Source organism: Polyodon spathula, chromosome 7 (assembly GCF_017654505.1).
Source record: "Polyodon spathula isolate WHYD16114869_AA chromosome 7, ASM1765450v1, whole genome shotgun sequence".
Classification (NCBI taxonomy): domain Eukaryota; kingdom Metazoa; phylum Chordata; class Actinopteri; order Acipenseriformes; family Polyodontidae; genus Polyodon; species Polyodon spathula.
In genome coordinates this window covers 56,133,602-56,151,847 of record NC_054540.1, presented here as the reverse complement: position 1 = coordinate 56,151,847, position 18,246 = coordinate 56,133,602, and the positions used below count along the sequence as shown (strand labels likewise).

The window sequence follows — 18,246 nt, the reverse complement described above, 5'->3', positions numbered from 1 at the left end:
GCTAGACTGACAGATCCCTCCAGATAAGGTACGCTGAGAATGCTGATGCAATGCTGGCATGTCCTGCAGGTGCGCTTTGCCCTGCACATCTTTTCCACCGGTCTCCATGGAAACCTGGCTGGCAGTTACCATTAGGTGTGCTGTTAGTGGCGCTTCTGAAGGGGCTCGAGGGACTGAGAGTTCGTTTAATCGCTCAGCTCTCCGCCTACACGAAACAGAGGGAACCGACAAGAGCCGTTTGGCATGAAGACCAGCTGTTCCCTGGTACTAGCGCATCTGCTGCTAACGAGCAGTGCTTTCATTGGATTAACTATTTACTGCCCGGGACCACTACTGCACCCTCTGTTGATTACATCCCAGAACAAAAACACAATTATTTTTCATGCATTTTTCACCTTGAATATTTTTTGTAATGTTTTAACATTATGAAGAATATTGCATGACTGGAAATGCAAGTATTTAATCAGTGCAGAATCATACTGCTGCAGCATTCACTCACCTGGTCTCCTGCCATTTCATTACTGATTATTGTCCATAAACGAGACACGCTTCAGTGATTCGGCATCCTGCCTCAATACCACCACCTGCTGGGTCCTGGCGGTAACGCACTCTCTTCTGCATTCAGGACCTCCAGCTCAGTGAACCCTGGTAGCTGTGATGACTTCTCCACACCCACAGATTGCGCCGGGCACACAGGCTGCTTCAGCCTGCACACCAGGAGGGCTACAAAGGTCAAGAGAAGCGCCAGCAAGCCAACAAAGAGCCCCAGGTAGAGGGGCAGGTTCTCAGGAAAGCCTGGGGATCTGTGAATCTCCGCTGCCGACGTGGGCCGTGGGGGGCTCTCCATGGTCAGACTCCAGTCATAGCTCCGGCGGGTTGCAGTTCGAGCTCCAGTAATTATAGTTTCCTTTCTGAGAGCACAGGGGGCTCCCGGCTGCTTTCTGGATTTGGACTGAAACTTGGAAGAGGAATCTCTTGTCTAGTAAATGCCTGCTATATAGTAAAACCATCCGCAAAATACAGAACACGAGTCACAGACCGAAATGCAGGTTTCCTGGAAGCCAGCAAGTTAAAGCCTTTCCCTGAAGAAGCCTTCGCTGTGATGCATTGAGAGGCTCCTCTCATTTCCAAGGGAGTCCTGGGGAAACGGCAGTGGACGTGGCACATGCGCCACAGCTGCAGTAACAGAGCAAGTGTGTGCAGCCGAAGAGGCACACAGCCCCTGGGCAGAGAGAGCACTGTGACTGCTTCACTCAATCTGGGCTTGCTGCTGTACTTAGCTAGCTCCCTGCCTCTCCCCTGTGTGTGTGTGTGTGTGTGTGTGTGTATTACACCCCCCCTCTCTTCTTGTGCACTCAGTCTGCCACTCTGCAAGATCCCATCAGCCAGATCACCTCTCAGGCAGAGAACAACTAAACCGTTTTTCTTCTGAAGGTTTTTAAAAATACTTTTTTTTCTTGAAACTTGTGTTACAGTTAATGTTCGAGTAAGACAGAGAATTCCAGCATTACACCCTCCTCGGTGGGGGGTATAAAGTATCAATCCCAGCAGAACAAGTGAGCATCACAAGAACAGTCCTGGAGCCAGGACCAGCTAGATTACACTATGTAACACAATTTTTGTTCCTGGGTAGTAAGTGTTATTTCCTAATTGCTTATGCCTCAAAAGTATAGAAAATGGCTATTATTCCCCACAAACTTTGCTTTTGTGACCAGGGCAGTGATATTTCAAAATATCACTATTTCCAATGGGAAAATGTTTGTCTTTTCGTTCACATAAAGTCAGAAAAAAACAACATATGAATCCAAATTAACATGTATTTATACTAAAGTAATACAAAGATGACCACAAAAGATTTAGAAGTGAGTAGTTTTTCGAGATTTACGATTATACACTTTACACTTACTACCCAGGAACACATTTTTTTTATTTTTTTGTTACACAGTGTTATATATAACAATGCATTTACATGTAGGAAACATCAGCCAAAATGTGAACACTTTTAACATTAAACCACAGCCATCAAAATTCAAACTTTTTTTTTTTTTTTCACTGACAAACATCAGGAATTATTTCTAAGTGCGCTTTCTGGTTCGCAATCGCTTGACAGGAGGGCGAATTAGAGAAGCAATGACAGCAAGCAGCACGGCCCGCGGTGTCTCTTCACAGAGCACACACATGCTCAATACAGAGTTCAATTCATGTTTCTCTGACACACACTCTGCACCACTCCCTTGTCTGCTCATGGGTGCACGTCATCAAGTCATACAATAAGAAAACTAGATTCGTCAGCAAATCGGCATTAATCATTTGACCTTTCACGCTGACGTTCTCTGATGACACCCATATTCATTAAAATGTAGATGAACTGTGAACATTTCAGAATATAAAATCATTCCTTGTTATCAGACCTGCTATATAATTATTAAGCATGAACAGACTTGTTTCAGAGCTCTTATTTTTGCAAATCTCCAGACTGCCTCTATATTCAAACAGATTACACCCAGCCCAGGATTACATGGGCTGCCACACCACTGTCACCGATAGGGGAGAGTGGGAGTGAGACAGGGGGTGGTAAAGATGAAGAGGTCATGTGTTCATGTTTCTGGGATTCGGAATTGACCTCTAATCCTCTGGACTTTCAAGGACACCGCTCACCGGGTGAATCCAAAAATCCCTGCATTGCCACTAGGTGTCTCTCTACACAGCTGTCAGCTGAGAGAGACAGCGATGAAATTCACAAGCAGCTCTTTCCCTTAACTATTTATTTCCATCAGTTCTAGCAGACCCCATAAATGCAAACTTATAACATACAGAACCATTTTTTAACACAAGAAACAATATAATATCGGTGACAGACGATACTGAGAAAAAAAAAAAAACATGTGTTTATATTTATATGTATATACCTTTATAAAAATGAGTCTTTGTTAATTATCTCAAGGTTTTTTTTGTTTTTTTAATGAACCGCAGGCCCATGCATTCCTAACACAATGCAGTTCAGTGATCTGTGAAACTGTTCACAACCTACAATATTCTAGCTCATAGTTTTCTGTTTATTTTTTCTGTCTGAATTGTGTTTCAGGTCAAACTGAGAAGACCAGAAGGGGTTATTTTACCCTTTATTTATCAAGCACATTGTTTAAGGGTATCCCAGGATAACTAGTTTGTAGTGTGCTGTTATTGTTCTTCAAGCTCTTTACACTCTTTACACAGTGAGACTGCATTATAACGACTGTCCACAAGATAGAGCTAATCTGCACGCATGCCCAGTAAAAGCACAACGCCCTAACCCTGAACTGCACACATTGTTAATTACAGGATCTATTCTCAGCCAACAATATTGTGATAAAACAGATTAATAACAAAAAAATGAAGAAATAATAATAAACATTCCAATTCCATTTAAAATGAATTCTCCAATTCCCATTCGCGGTCCTTACTTGGAATTGGAATTGATACAAAGGAAATGGGAATGTATTTTTAAAAGGAACTGGAAGTGAATAAAAAGGCTCAGCCCAGCCCTGCTCACAAGGTGTGAATCCGGATCTCCGCAATATAACAGTTCTGCTTCTCCCCTTCCCCAAACTCTGTTCTCCTGGACAGAAATACACAGGGTGCAGAAGCTAGTCCTCTGGCAGTGCTGTCAGGGTGCAGAGGGCTCAGCCTCGGGTCTCCCCACGCTCTCCTGGCTGCATGTTTAGCTGCAGGAGAGGCAGTGTCTGTGGCTCAGGGGGTCCTGGGGCAGCTCCCCGGGATAGCACCCCACGTCTGAGGCCTCCTCTGCCAGCTCCAGCAGTGAGGGCAGGATGTCCTCCTCGTACTGCACCATCTCCACTACACGAGAGAGAGAGAGAAGAAAAAGAGAGGAGAGAAAAAGAGAGGGAGAGAGGAGAGAGAGAGAGAGGAGAGAGAGAGAGACGTCACTGATTAACACCACCCCTGCTCAGTTATATGTAAGCAAGGTAATCACCGGGATGCTTTTCCTAAATATCAAATCAAATAATTTAGCAGCCGTTTGAGAGACCCGTACCACTGCCCTCTGGTGTCTGCGAGCAACCAGGCTCCTTCCGCGCGGTCTTGTGCCGTTTCTGTTCACAAAACAACAAAGAGGGACAAGGGCAGCTTATTAATAACACTCCTGTTTTTATTGATCACCTTGTTCTTGTTGTTACTGAGATGCTCACCATGTCCCATGGCCTTGCCGTTTCCAGACAGGAGGGTCCTGGGCAGGGTGCTAAGAGCTGTGACGGGAGAGGGGAGAGGCAGGGTTATACTGAGAGCAATAGCTCTGACTGGAGCAGTACCTGTGCACAGGACAGGGCAGGGACAGGGGCAGAGACACTCACATCCTGCAACAGCTCCATGTTGACGTGCGACGAGCTGGACAGACAGCAGTGCTTCTGGGCTAGGTGGTCCACAATCTCCCCCCTGGGAGGAAAACGAGAGGGAAGCATTAGTGCAGCACACTCGACAGGATTAACTAGAGCCCCCAATAGACGCTTTTGCACAAGGGGGAGTGTTCGTTGTTGGGTGCTATTGACTGCTAGAGGATTGCAGGACTGGAGTTGAACAGTGTCATTACAAGTGCCGTACCATTCTGTAGAGGCCTCCTCAGGGCCTGCAGTGCCACTCTCCTCCAGCAGGGAGTGGTAGAGGTCACTGGGGGCGAGGGCGCAGGGGGCAGCACTGGGCACAAGGTTGTCGGTCTCCTGCTTCAATAGGGTCTCCAGCTCAGAGGGTCTCCAGTTGACATCGTAGGAGCTGCAGAGAAAGGGAACCACACCAGTGATCAATCAACACACACGCATGCACACTGACACACACACTCAGAGACAAAGCACGCTCAGATCCACAATAACACACACTTGCACACAGCCACCTCTCATAGGACCCTACTGTTTTGTATTTATACTGTGTGTGTGTGTATTAATCATGTACAAATACACTGAACAAAAACATAAACGCAACATGCAACGATTTTACTGAGTTACAGTTCACATAAGGAAATCAGTCAATTGAAATAAATTTATTAGGCCCTAATCTATGAATTTCATGACTGGGAATACAGATATGCATCTGTTGGTCACAGATACCTTAAAAAAAAAGGTAGGGGTGTGGATCAGAAAACCAGTCAGTATCTGGTGTGACCACCATTTGCCTCATGCAGCGCGACATATCTCCTTCACATAGAGTTGATCAGGCTGTGATTGTGGCCTGTGGAATGTTGTCCCACTCCTCTTCAATGGCTGTGCGAAGTTGCTGGATATTGGCGGGAACTGGAACACGCTGTCGTAAACGTCGATCCAGGGCATCCCAAACATGCTCAATGGGTGGCATGTCTGGTGAGTATACAGGCCATGGAAGAACTGGGACATTTTCAGCTTCCAGGAATTGTGTACAGATCCTTGTGACATGGGGCCGTGCATTATCATGCTGAAACATGAGGTGATGGCGGTGGATGAATGGCACGACAATGGGCCTGTTTAATCAGCTTCTTGATATGCCACACCTGTCAGGTGGATGGATTACCTTGGCAAAGGAGAAATGCTCACTAACAGGAATGCAGACAAATTTGTGCACAAAATCTGAGAGAAATAAGCTTTTTTGTGCCTATGGAAAATTATGGAAAATTTCTGGGCTCTTTTATTTCAGCTTATGAAACATGAGACTAACACTTTACATGTTGCGTTTATATTTCTGTTCAGTGTAGAAAGCAGCAGGTGTGCTGGCTGAGTTCCTGGCTGTGCAAAGTCGCTGGTCTTCGCTGGCGGATTCCAGAGGGAGCGTCACATTGGCTCTGGCGCTCCCCTTGGTTAGGGAGGCACAACCGCTTCTCGGACCGTTTCTCCTCATCGCTAAAATAAAACGATTCCCTACTGAATGATCCCTCCCCTACCCTCCACTGTCTCCACGCCCCCCATCCCCCCTCATCCCCTCTCGTCCCCCATACCCGCTGCACCCAGGATCTCCCTGCCAGGGCACCGCTGCCCGATGCTCCAGCGCTTGTGTGATGTCAGAGATGATCATGCCCCCTGGGTACACGCTGCTGTTCTGCAGGTTCCCCTGGATGGCCGAGGACTCCTGATCGGACTCAATTCTGATTGGATGGCTGTATTTGGGGCTGGAGTGGTAAATTCTGGAACTATTGCGCATTAATGGCCTGCAGGATAGAGAGAGAGAGCGAGAGAACCAGGGACCTGCGCTGAGAGTCATCCCAACTCACCTGCGAAAGAAAACATTAGCTTTGCCTTTCTGTTCTAGGTTTTGTTTAAAGTTTATCACCCCCATGTCCCTATCCAGCTATACTACAGTTTTAACACTATGAATCATCCAGCTGTACTGCAGTGCAAGGTGATTTAACACTGAATCATCCAGCGATGCTGCAGTGCAAGGTGATTTAACACTGTGAATCATCCAGCGATACTGCAGTGCAAGGTGATTTAACACTGTGAATCATCCAGCGATGCTGCAGTGCAAGGCGATTTAACACTGTGAATCATCCAGCGATACTGCAGTGCAAGGTGATTTAACACTGTGAATCATCCAGCGATGCTGCAGTGCAAGGCGATTTAACACTGTGAATCATCCAGCGATACTGCAGTGCAAGGTGATTTAACACTGTGAATCATCCAGCGATACTGCAGTGCAAGGTGATTTAACACTGTGAATCATCCAGCGATACTGCAGTGCAAGGTGATTTAACACTGTGAATCATCCAGCGATACTGCAGTGCAAGGTGATTTAACACTGTGAATCATCCAGCGATACTGCAGTGCAAGGTGATTTAACACTGTGAATCATCCAGCGATACTGCAGTGCAAGGTGATTTAACACTGTGAATCATCCAGCGATACTGCAGTGCAAGGTGATTTAACACTGTGAATCATCCAGCGATGCTGCAGTGCAAGGTGATTTAACACTGTGAATCATCCAGCGATACTGCAGTGCAAGGTGATTTAACACTGTGAATCATCCAGCGATACTGCAGTGCAAGGTGATTTAACACTGTGAATCATCCAGCGATACTGCAGTGCAAGGTGATTTAACACTGTGAATCATCCAGCGATACTGCAGTGCAAGGTGATTTAACACTGTGAATCATCCAGCGATACTGCAGTGCAAGGTGATTTAACACTGTGAATCATCCAGCGATACTGCAGTGCAAGGTGATTTAACACTGTGAATCATCCAGCGATACTGCAGTGCAAGGTGATTTAACACTGTGAATCCTTACAGGTTCCTCTTGATTCCAGATGAGCTCTTGGACTGCACCATGCTGGCAATGAAGTGAATGATCTGCTTAAAGAAGAGATGGAGACATTATTGAGCAGGGCAGGGTGCAGAGACGTTATTGAGCAGGGCAGGGGGCAGGCTGCAGAGACGTTATTGAGCAAGGCAGGGGGCAGGCTGCAGAGACGTTATTGAGCAGGGCAGGGGGCAGGTTGCAGAGACGTTATTGAGCAGGGCAGGGGGTAGGCTGCAGAGACGTTATTGAGCAGGGCAGGCAGGGTGCAGAGACGTTATTGAGCAGGGCAGGCTGCAGAGACGTTATTGAGCAGGGCAGGAGGCAGGGTGCAGAGACGTTATTGAGCAGGGCAGGGTGCAGAGACGTTATTGAGCAGGGCAGGGTGCAGAGACGTTATTGAGCAGGGCAGGGTGCAGAGACGTTATTGAGCAGGGCAGGGGGCAGGCTGCAGAGACGTTATTGAGCAGGGCAGGGGGCAGGCTGCAGAGATGTTATTGAGCAGGGCAGGGGGCAGAGACGTTATTGAGCAGGGCAGGGGGCAGGCTGCAGAGACGTTATTGAGCAGGGCAGGGGGCAGGCTGCAGAGACGTTATTGAGCAGGGCAGGGTGCAGAGACGTTATTGAGCAGGGCAGGGGGCAGGCTGCAGAGACGTTATTGAGCAGGGCAGGGTGCAGAGACGTTATTGAGCAGGGCAGGGGGCAGGCTGCAGAGACGTTATTGAGCAGGGCAGGGGGCAGGCTGCAGAGACGTTATTGAGCAGGGCAGGGTGCAGAGACGTTATTGAGCAGGGCAGGGGGCAGAGACGTTATTGAGCAGGGCAGGGTGCAGAGACGTTATTGAGCAGGGCAGGGGGCAGGCTGCAGAGACGTTATTGAGCAGGGCAGGGTGCAGAGACGTTATTGAGCAGGGCAGGCAGGGGGCAGAGACGTTATTGAGCAGGGCAGGCTGCAGAGACGTTATTGAGCAGGGCAGGGGGCAGGCTGCAGAGACGTTATTGAGCAGGGCAGGGTGCAGAGACGTTATTGAGCAGGGCAGGGTGCAGAGACGTTATTGAGCAGGGCAGGGTGCAGAGACGTTATTGAGCAGGGCAGGGGGCAGGCTGCAGAGACGTTATTGAGCAGGGCAGGGTGCAGAGACGTTATTGAGCAGGGTAGGGTGCAGAGACGTTATTGAGCAGGGCAGGGTGCAGAGATGTTATTGAGCAGGGCAGGGTGCAGAGATGTTATTGAGCAGGGCAGGGGGCAGAGACGTTATTGAGCAGGGCAGGGGGCAGAGATGTTATTGAGCAGGGCAGGGGGCAGAGACGTTATTGAGCAGGGCAGGGGGCAGGTTGCAGAGACGTTATTGAGCAGGGCAGGGGGCAGGCTGCAGAGACGTTATTGAGCAGGGCAGGGGGCAGGCTGCAGAGACGTTATTGAGCAGGGCAGGGTGCAGAGACGTTATTGAGCAGGGCAGGGGGCAGGCTGCAGAGACGTTATTGAGCAGGGCAGGCTGCAGAGACGTTATTGAGTAGGGCAGGGGGCAGGTTGCAGAGACGTTATTGAGTAGGGCAGGGTGCAGAGACGTTATTGAGCAGGGCAGGCTGCAGAGACGTTATTGAGTAGGGCAGGGGGCAGGTTGCAGAGACGTTATTGAGTAGGGCAGGGTGCAGAGATGTTATTGAGCAGGGCAGGGGGCAGAGATGTTATTGAGCAGGGCAGGGTGCAGGCTGCAGAGATGTTATTGAGCAGGGCAGGGTGCAGGCTGCAGAGACGTTATTGAGCAGGGCAGGGGGCAGGCTGCAGAGACGTTATTGAGCAGGGCAGGGTGCAGAGACGTTATTGAGCAGGGCAGGGGGCAGGTTGCAGAGACGTTATTGAGCAGGGCAGGGGGCAGGCTGCAGAGACGTTATTGAGCAGGGCAGGGGGCAGGCTGCAGAGACGTTATTGAGCAGGGCAGGGGGCAGTGTGCAGAGACGTTATTGAGCAGGGCAGGGGGCAGAGATGTTATTGAGCAGGGCAGGGTGCAGGCTGCAGAGATGTTATTGAGCAGGGCAGGGTGCAGGCTGCAGAGATGTTATTGAGCAGGGCAGGGGGCAGAGACGTTATTGAGCAGGGCAGGAGGCAGAGATGTTATTGAGCAGGGCAGGGTGCAGGCTGCAGAGATGTTATTGAGCAGGGCAGGGGGCAGGCTGCAGGCTGCAGTTGAAACCTCTCCTCTCAGAACTCAGCTCTCACGCTGCCCTGATCCCGAGCTCCTCACCTTGCGAGTGATTTTGTGTTGCTGGTGGTGCTTCTGTCTCAGAGAGGAAACTTCATTCCACAGGGTTTCATTCTCTCTGGGAAAACAAAACAAAACAATAAAACACTATATTGATATCCCTCAGCTCTAACCACTAGGGCACACTGCCTCCCTCCAACCCCAGACTCTCAGCTCTCCACTAGGGCACACTGCCTCCCTGCACCTCCAGACTCTCAGCTCTCCACTAAGGCACACTGCCTCCTTCCACCCCCCAGACTCTCAGCTCTAACCAAGATTATTATTCACAGTCACTTACTGTTTGATGGCCAGAAGCTTGGAATCGGCCACTTGCTGTCGACCTTTGACCTGCATGACTTCCAGCAGGATTTTGGACATCTCCTGCTGCTTCAGTTTGACCTCCTCCACCCTGCTGATGGATACCTGGGGAGGAGGAGGGGGAGAGTGAGCTAGCGTGCTCCACTCTGCTGTATTCACACCACTGCAATCATTTTAAAGCCTGCTCAGGGATCTCACCTGGAATGACCCTAAGGATTTTTAATTTTAGTGTTGGGACCGACATTTTCACATTAGGATATTTGTTCAAGATTTAGACATTCGTTAATTTACAAAACGCTATCAAAGCCATGATATGTAACACTGTATTAAAGTTGAAAAATATCCCAGAGGAAAGACCTCACTTTACCCTCGTGAATTAACTTCAAAACAAAGAAAGCAACACAGCAGTTAAATCATGTCTTTAGTTCAAGTAAAAGCAAAGAAGACAACGCATTACTGTGTCTTCGTAATAAACAAAGCGGCCATACACACGTTTTCATAAAGTAATAACTTTTTAACTTGAATAAACACTTTTAATAAAATAAACGTGAAAAGGGGGCATTGTGCAATGAAAAAAACAATATTACTCACCATTTTATTTCTTTTTTTGCATTGCACTTAACAAAAACTAGAATTGCATCATGAAAGAAAATGAAAATGCTGATCACTATACAAGTAATGACCTGTATCACACTGCAGACAGAAACGGACCCTGACTGACTCGCTTCTTATATATATATTGTTGTGGCAGTAAGAATCCAAGCATACAGGTTTTATACTCCAAAACAGACAGCTCTTATTTAGCAAGCAGAGTGAACAGCAACACTCCCCAGCGAGGGGGGCTGATCAGCAACCCTCCCCAGCGATGGGGGCTGCGTGTGTGCACGTGTGTGTTTATGGTACGGTGTGTGCACAGCTGGTTGTGTGTGTGTGTGTGTGTGTTTATGGTACATTGTGAGCACAGCTGGTTGTGTGTGCGTGTTTATGGTACAGTGTGTGCAGAGCTGGTTGTGTGTGTGCGTGTGTGATATAGTACAGTGTATTCAGAGCTGGCTGTGTGTGTGTGTTTATGGTACGGTGTGTGCACAGCTGGACAGCGCTGCTCACCTTCCTCCTGATGCTCTTCAGCAGCTGGGTCTCTCCGCAGCGGAAGTGGGGGTGCTGGAACTCTATGACCTCCTCCTGCTCCCGGGGCAGCCCCATGTCAACATGAACCACTTTGTGGAACCCGTCTGCAGCAGAAAGGAGGCAACGCTGCAATCTTAAAACCAGAAGCTGCCGCTGCAGTGCAACACACACACACACAGCCACACACTTTCTCACACACACACACACAGCCACTCTCTCTCTCTCTCTCACACACACACACACACACACACACACACACACACACACACGGGAGCTCAACCAAGAAACAGCCTGATAAGGAACAACCTGCACGGCTACAAGACTTTGTTTTTGAATCTGTAATTGTATATACCATTCTTATATTTACAGTTATTATTATTATTATTTTGTATTTCACTGGAAATGCCCAATCAGCTGCACCAGCTGGTTTGCAAAGGGAGTACCCTACAGCGTTTGAAAGCCCTGCTGCCTGATTTAAAGCAAGACGAGAGGCTCCAGTTTGAGTGACGTACACATGTTGAGCTGCCGGACGAAGCTGGCCATGTTGTTGTGCTTGAAGTACAGCGGGAGGACCTCTTTGGAGAAGCGCAGCTCGTTCGACACCAGGAAACAGGAGCCGTTCTGAAGAGAGAGAGGGGAGGGCACGAGACAACGCTGCAGCACACCAAATATATATATTTAAATAGCTGAAAAAAGTACTTTTGGAGACAAATATTATTTTCAGTGAAAATGTTTTCAGTTTTTTCCCCCCATTGCTTTATAAAAAATAAAAAAACAGGAAAAAATTGCATCTTCATATGCGGCTATCATGCATTTGGGTCTTCCATGTGTCCCCATATAAAGATTAGTTATTAGAGAGGGGTTTTTTGTATCCGTGACAGTCAACCCTGGCCCTGCTATTGAAAGCTCTGGGATTACTATATTGAGAGTGTCAAAAAAACAGCTCTAGATCGATTTTACAGCGGGGTTACACAGTTCTTTGGCTAGCTCAGATGGTAGAGCATTGGGTTCCAAGTCCCAGGGGAATCGGTTCAAGCCACAAACGAAACCTAGTTGAATATCACAATTTATCCCCACGCTCTTCCGTGGAAGTGAGATGGCACAGTGGACTACTTCATGCTGTACTGTTCTTCCTTGGGGGAGTGGGATCAAATCCAGCGCATTACTTCCTTTATTTTCAAAGAATGCATTCATTTACCTTATAATCAGTGTGGAATAAGGCTTTCCTGTGGGAGCTGGTGCCACAGTGGGCTAATCCCATGGCTTATCCTCCCTGAAAATGCCTGTTCAAATCCAGCTCCTGGAGACAAGTTCCTGAGAAGTAATGATGCTGGTTGTGTTTCCACAGATGGAGGAGGAGAGGACCTGCCCTAGGGAGGGAGGAGGAAAAAGATGAATGGGGGGCCTGGCCCCCTGCCAGGGAAAAGCGTGGAAGGGGAGGGTGTTGCTACCTGACTGAAGAGGAAGGCAGTACTTTTCTCCACAAGTCTTTAAAAGAGATTCTTATTGTTTGCACTCAATAATTTTGCAATCTTCATTTTATTGTACTCTCCTCCTTGGCAGGGGGTGTCAGATCTTCCTCCTCCCTCCATCTGTGGAAACACAACCAACATTACTAGTTACAACCAACACCATTACTTACCTCAGAAACGCACCTCCAGGAGCTGGATTGGAAATGCCATCTTCAGAGAAAGAAGGCCAGGGGGTTTGCCCACTGACCCGCCAGCTCCCACAGGAAAGCCTTGTTCGCACTGACTAAGGTAAATAAACAAATTCTTTGAAAATAAAGGAAGGAATCACCTGGACTGGAAGCCGAGATAAACTTTTCAGAGATCGCACACTTCTGGAGTTGAGAATCATGCACCTCATTGCACAATTACAGAGTTTCATTCCACGAAGAGAGGAGGGATTATCAAACCCAAAGCTATTACACAGGAGGTCTATGAGGTCAATACCAGGGATACCACATGCCAAAGTTTTGAAACAGTAAAACTTTCAAACTCCTACTACTGTACTGCCTCCACTTTGAATTCATTATTACTGACGAAACAAGATGAGTTGACTTAACGGATCTCAGACAGGATCTGGCCGCTGATGAATACTGCGCCCATGTCTACACCTAGTGGAGAACCACGCTTTCCCACCTTACCATGTAAGCCATTAACATGTGGGCTTTGCCAAGTACTGCAAAAATGTGTTCCAACAATTCTTGAGAATTGCGTTCTAATGTCCTTTAATCTTTAGTATTGAATAACTGTGTTTAAGTTAACTATGTAATATGATCTGTAACGTATAGCGGAATATATGACTGTATTTTAAAGTTTTTAAATATTGAGCGCCAAATAAACAAGCGCTTTGCTTACAAGTGCGTCTATACTTGGAAATGCAATCCAAAATCCAGGTTCTTGTGGGCGGGACTCTGTAAAAAGGCTCGGCCAATGAAGGTTAGCTAGTCTGGACACACTCGGTCTTAAGGCAGTATCTTGTGGCGCACTTAAATTGATATAAAATGCAGACTTTACTAACAATAAACCCGATGCGCATTGCACAGTGCTAACACAAACGCGCCTGTGTTTTACAAATCGATTCTTCGTGTTTTAATAATTCACAGTTTTATTTTTCAAACATTGATTTTTTTTTTTTCATCACAAAAGAAAACGCGTGTTTTTGTCCGATTTTGATACATGTTGTACATTGAATCACTACGCTGTATTTACAAATACGGTACACTCGCGCATCTACCACACTACAGAATGAATGGTAAAAACCACTATCTGTATGATTAGAGTACAGTAAATACACGTTACGTTATTGTAATATTGCACATTGCATAATTCAAGGAAATGTAAAACATAAATAATTATAATATTAGCTACTAGAAGAGATCTGGCACGGTCACGCCCACAGATCACGCTTCAGCGCGGCCAGAATTCTAGTGACGCAGTTGGTATTCCACTCGTATCAAAGCAGACCTAACGAAAATGACTCGAATGAAAAGTGCACGCATCTGCGTATGAACACAGATATTTCTGCTTCAGGGACAAGGCAGCACTCAATCGTATTAGTTTCGCTGGGAGTTCAAACGGCGTTGGATATGACACACACACTTGGCATAACTTCTTGTCTACTTGACTGTACATTACATTTCATACAACACAGGGCACACCGCTGTGACATGTTCTACTCACTCGACTCCAGCAAATGAGATCATTTGTTGAATGATCCTCCACCAAAGCCCACAGTTTGCTCAGAAATCCGGGTACACCGAAATTCTGCTTCATGGTTATTCAAAAGCGTTCAAGGGGAACACTTTCTCAATATATAGCAGTAATAAAATCTTTAGTTTTTTTTGTTTTGCTTTTTTGTTATTTGTTTCCTTGATGATAAAAAATATTTATGGGAGGCACGGTTTATTTATTTTTTTTCTCCACCCTAGGTTTAGCTCCTACACAGCTAATAATACTGTCTAAATAGTTCACTGCTATCTTTGCAAAGTACCCTGCGACTCTCTCTCAGCGACCTGTCTGCCAAACTGCATGCTCTATAAAACGCGAGGGGCGACACGCCCACTCCTCTCACTCTCCAATCACAGGGCACGGGCCTTGCCGCTCTAACCAATGGGAACCAGCGAGTATGTCTGAGGCGTTGACTTGTGTGTTGTTATCTGTTCCACGCATGACTGAGGGCAGCAGCATGCACAAGGCGTGTGGGGTGTACTGTTTAGCAGGTAACTCGGGGATCCGATTAAAACAAAACGATCGGAATACAAAAATGGAAATATAGTTTAACGCTTGCGTCATCCGAAAAGTAAAACGAAGTACTGCTCTGTACTTTGAATTTGTGAGCTGGCAAATTCAATACAGTGTGGAGTTATCTGTATAGACCCTGGGGGAGCTGAGAGCCGGTAAATTCAATACAGTGTGGATTTCTCTGTATAGTATCTAGGGGAGCTGAGAGCCGGTAAATTCAATACAGTGTAGATTTCTCTGTATAGTATCTAGGGGAGCTGAGAGCCGGTAAATTCAATACAGTGTAGATTTCTCTGTATAGTATCTAGGGGAGCTGAGAGCCGGTAAATTCAATACAGTGTGGAGTTACCTGTATAGTATCTAGGGGAGCTGAGAGCCGGTAAATTCAATAGTGTGGAATTATCTGTATAGACCCTGGGGGAGCCGAGAGCCGGTAAATTCAGTACAGTGCTGATAATTCAGTGCTGGCCAGCAAATTCAGTAATATAATATTGTGGTACTGGCTGGGGTGGAAAATGGGGTATATAAGTTAAATATTTGTACTACTGTACAGATGGGGTGAGTGCAAATTGAATTACACAGTGTTTGGTTTTTGAGAGCCAACTATACCACGTTCTACTCTATGCATGATGAAGCGACGTATAGGGTATGCTGCCCCTCTCCTCCCCTTCTCGGTAGATGGGGGTGACATTGTGGAATGGCTTCCCCTAGATTCCAGTCGTTTTGCTGTGTCCGCCAAGACACCGCCTCCGCCGGACTCGCGAGTTTGAACACCACTGTCTGCCATCATCTGTGTTCCTGGATTGTCTCCCCTGCTCCAGATTCCAGTCTCCAGGTAACATGAGGAACCCAGCAGTGTTTGTGAAGGCAGGGTTGGAAGAAGGGTGACCAGGCGGACACTGGGGCAGTTCAGGATTTTTGAATTTTGAATTTTGTTTTGCTTCGGAATGGCTTTTGGTACTTGTAGTCCTTCAGGAGATTGCACCTGAATGCATTGGAACATAAATATAAAAGCCATGTGTTCATACTGTAGGAGTGTGATAATAGAGTGCCATGCTTTTATTAATGGTGTTTTCTTTGGGGGAGTGTGTCTGTTTTAATGAGAGTTTCTCCTCTGTAGCTGTGAGAGGAATCTGAAGTATGCAATCCCTCACTACCTCGCCACGTACCTGCCTCTCCTCCTCATGCTACTGGCCAACCCACCCCTTCTGTCGAGGGCCCAGGCTTCAGGTGGGTGGGCCTGTCTACGTATCTGCTTTTTTTCAAAGATGGAATTGTAATAAATGTAACTCTTCCTTTCCTCAATTTTCAAAACATGCACTATTCTGCAGCAGTGTGCAATACCACACTATGCCCTTACAGAAGTGCAGGTTCTAAACAAGGTGGTAGCAGTAGTGTGAAGGTGGAGTTGATTCTAATTTTTTTTAGAAATGTTGTATGCAGGGATGGCAATAAGACTCCCATTGCATAGCAGTTTCACCCATTCCAGGTTTAACACATGCTCGATTAGCCACAGTGTATAGGTAACACGCTCAGGCGAGTTAATGAACTCATATTAAAACCAGGAATGGCTCAAACTGCTATGCAATGGGAGTATATTTCCACCCCTGGTTGCATGTATTGGCGACTGATTCTGTGAATGATTTGGTTTGTCGGATGGGGCTTGTTGTTTTGGAAGCGCACAGAGAATTACGCCTCTCTGTCTCCTGAAGCAGCAGAGCGGCTCCTACACTGCCAGTGAGAGGCTCCAGATGAAAAACATCAGGCAACGCTTCTTGAAGATAATGGTCACCTTTACCGTGTGGTGAGTGTGGGGTGTGTCTCCCTCTAGTGGCTGCCAATAGTTACTGCAAAAATAACACAGCTCTGCTGTGCTGCCCATAAACGAACATGAGCCAGTAGAGGATGAGTTTCCCAGTGGAGGTTTTTCCCAGTGAATCACGACGAACAGCCTATTGTGACTCCTTCAATACGTTCCATGCTGCAGTGCATAGCCTTATTCTAAACTGGTCTTCAGCTTGGGACATGGTCCTGGTTTGGAATGGACAGAAGGAGCTCAAGTCTGTACAGCTGAATTAGAAAGTGAAGCAGGAAGGTGACCCCTATCTCTGTCTCTCTCCAGCTGGCTGCCCAACCTCCTCAGCAAGGCACTGCTGTTCTTAATCGACATGGACCATGCCTGGAGCTCCGCCCCCTCACAGGCCCTGCGATCAGCAGCCCTCACCACCTGGGCGCTCACGGTAACGTTTCCTAGCAACCACCAGCTACAGCAGGGTTCCCTGTCCACTGCAAGTTTATACTCGGGGCACAAGCCTACTGGTCCTGCAGTCTTGGTCAACGCGCTCAAAGTGTGAGATAAAAAAGTACACGAGTGACGCTTTAGCACAGTCTTCCTCAGCACTAGTACCTAAATGCAAAACGTTTGTTTCAAATCACATCGATGTGGGCTTGCAGTAGTTCAAACTCAAACCACAGTGGAGGTTGGGGTGGCCTGCACTTTCGGGGTGCATGGGGAGAGGTGATGCTGTGTGTTTTGTTCCAGGCTGTTCTGAACCCCATGTACGCCTTCCTCCAGCCCCTTGCTTTCCGCAAGTGGACGGGCTGCGGTCTCAATGTTTGCACATGGGGGCGCTATTGCAAGGTGGAGCAGTGCTGTTGCAGGGGAAAGAGAGAGAAGGAAGAGACAGAGACAGAGAGCGAGTCTGAGGTTACTATGGAAAACCTCCTCAAACCCCAGAGCATGGTCAGACCGTGGGAGTCTCTTAATCGACAGGTCCAGCAGCCTGCCTCTCAGTCAGGTAGGAGAGAGGTTGGGACAGTGTCCTGAAAACTTCCCCTTCGCAGTACACAGTAAATGCCACCTTGCTCAGACACAGTTTACCTATCCACACAACAGGGATGGGAATAAGATCCCCTTTGCATAGCAGGTTGATCCGTTCCTGGTTTTACTGTGAGTTTAGTAAGACACAGCTGGGCTGGTTAGCTACACACTGTGGCTGATCAGGCTTGTATTAAAACCTGGAATGGATGAAACTGTTGTGCAACAGGAGTCTTCTTTCCATCCCTGCTTCTGTCTCTTTCAGGTTGCAGCAGCTCAGATGTGGAGGGCAAGGCGCTCTGGCTGGTCTCGGCTTGCTGCTCCAAGAGCTCCCTGCTGGCAGCAGAACAGCAGCTGAGGGCAAAGAGGACCCAAGCCTTGACTGGACTAAGGGCTTAAACATGCTGGGCTCTGAGGGTGGACAGCACTCGACCACGGACCGGACAGGAATGTATATCATAAGAAAACTGAATTTATTATATACTGTAATCCTTACTGTTTCTCCTACTTGAAGGGTGGTGTGAAATCTGTACTACTTTTGTCCTAGAAAGGAGAATGCAAGATCTTAATTGGCAGCTTCTTATTTGTAGTGCGGGATCGCTGACAACACAAATTCCTGAGGTAATGCTTAGGAAACCTTAAAAACTGAACCTTTGCCTTGTAAATGTTTTCCGTATTCCAGTGAATGAATTATTGTCCTAACAGAATGCAGAATAAATACAAAAGCGTTCTTCACTGCCCTCTA

General features: G+C 47.2%; 2 protein-coding genes across 9 annotated transcripts; one reads left to right on the top strand and one right to left on the bottom strand.

Annotated features, from left to right (window-relative positions):
- Nucleotides 1-2,773: 2,773 nt before the first annotated feature.
- LOC121318884 (heat shock factor protein 2-like) lies at nucleotides 2,774-14,466 on the bottom strand. 8 transcript variants are annotated; one of them, XM_041256055.1, is made up of 13 exons: nucleotides 12,735-14,116; nucleotides 12,386-12,526; nucleotides 12,133-12,304; nucleotides 11,447-11,555; nucleotides 10,914-11,038; nucleotides 9,787-9,911; nucleotides 9,492-9,567; nucleotides 7,238-7,299; nucleotides 5,954-6,163; nucleotides 4,597-4,764; nucleotides 4,350-4,431; nucleotides 4,159-4,244; nucleotides 2,774-3,837 (listed from the first exon to the last, which is right to left on the bottom strand). In XM_041256055.1, the coding sequence occupies exons 3-13, from the start codon at nucleotides 12,193-12,195 to the stop codon at nucleotides 3,663-3,665; spliced, it is 1,281 nt and encodes a 426-aa protein (XP_041111989.1). In that variant the 5' UTR covers nucleotides 12,196-12,304; nucleotides 12,386-12,526; nucleotides 12,735-14,116; the 3' UTR covers nucleotides 2,774-3,662. The 8 variants fall into 8 exon arrangements, with proteins under 8 accessions (XP_041111989.1, XP_041111985.1, XP_041111987.1 ...); XM_041256051.1 differs by lacking the exons at nucleotides 12,133-12,304; nucleotides 12,386-12,526; nucleotides 12,735-14,116 and adding exons at nucleotides 4,034-4,091; nucleotides 14,123-14,465 and having other exon boundaries at nucleotides 4,188-4,244; XM_041256053.1 differs by lacking the exon at nucleotides 12,735-14,116 and adding an exon at nucleotides 14,123-14,210 and having other exon boundaries at nucleotides 12,133-12,526.
- Nucleotides 14,467-15,323: 857 nt separating this feature from the next.
- On the top strand, nucleotides 15,324-18,246 carry LOC121318885. Its single transcript, XM_041256059.1, has 6 exons — nucleotides 15,324-15,518; nucleotides 15,804-15,913; nucleotides 16,399-16,487; nucleotides 16,806-16,923; nucleotides 17,226-17,481; nucleotides 17,767-18,246. The coding sequence occupies exons 2-6, from the start codon at nucleotides 15,824-15,826 to the stop codon at nucleotides 17,898-17,900; spliced, it is 687 nt and encodes a 228-aa protein (XP_041111993.1). The 5' UTR covers nucleotides 15,324-15,518; nucleotides 15,804-15,823; the 3' UTR covers nucleotides 17,901-18,246.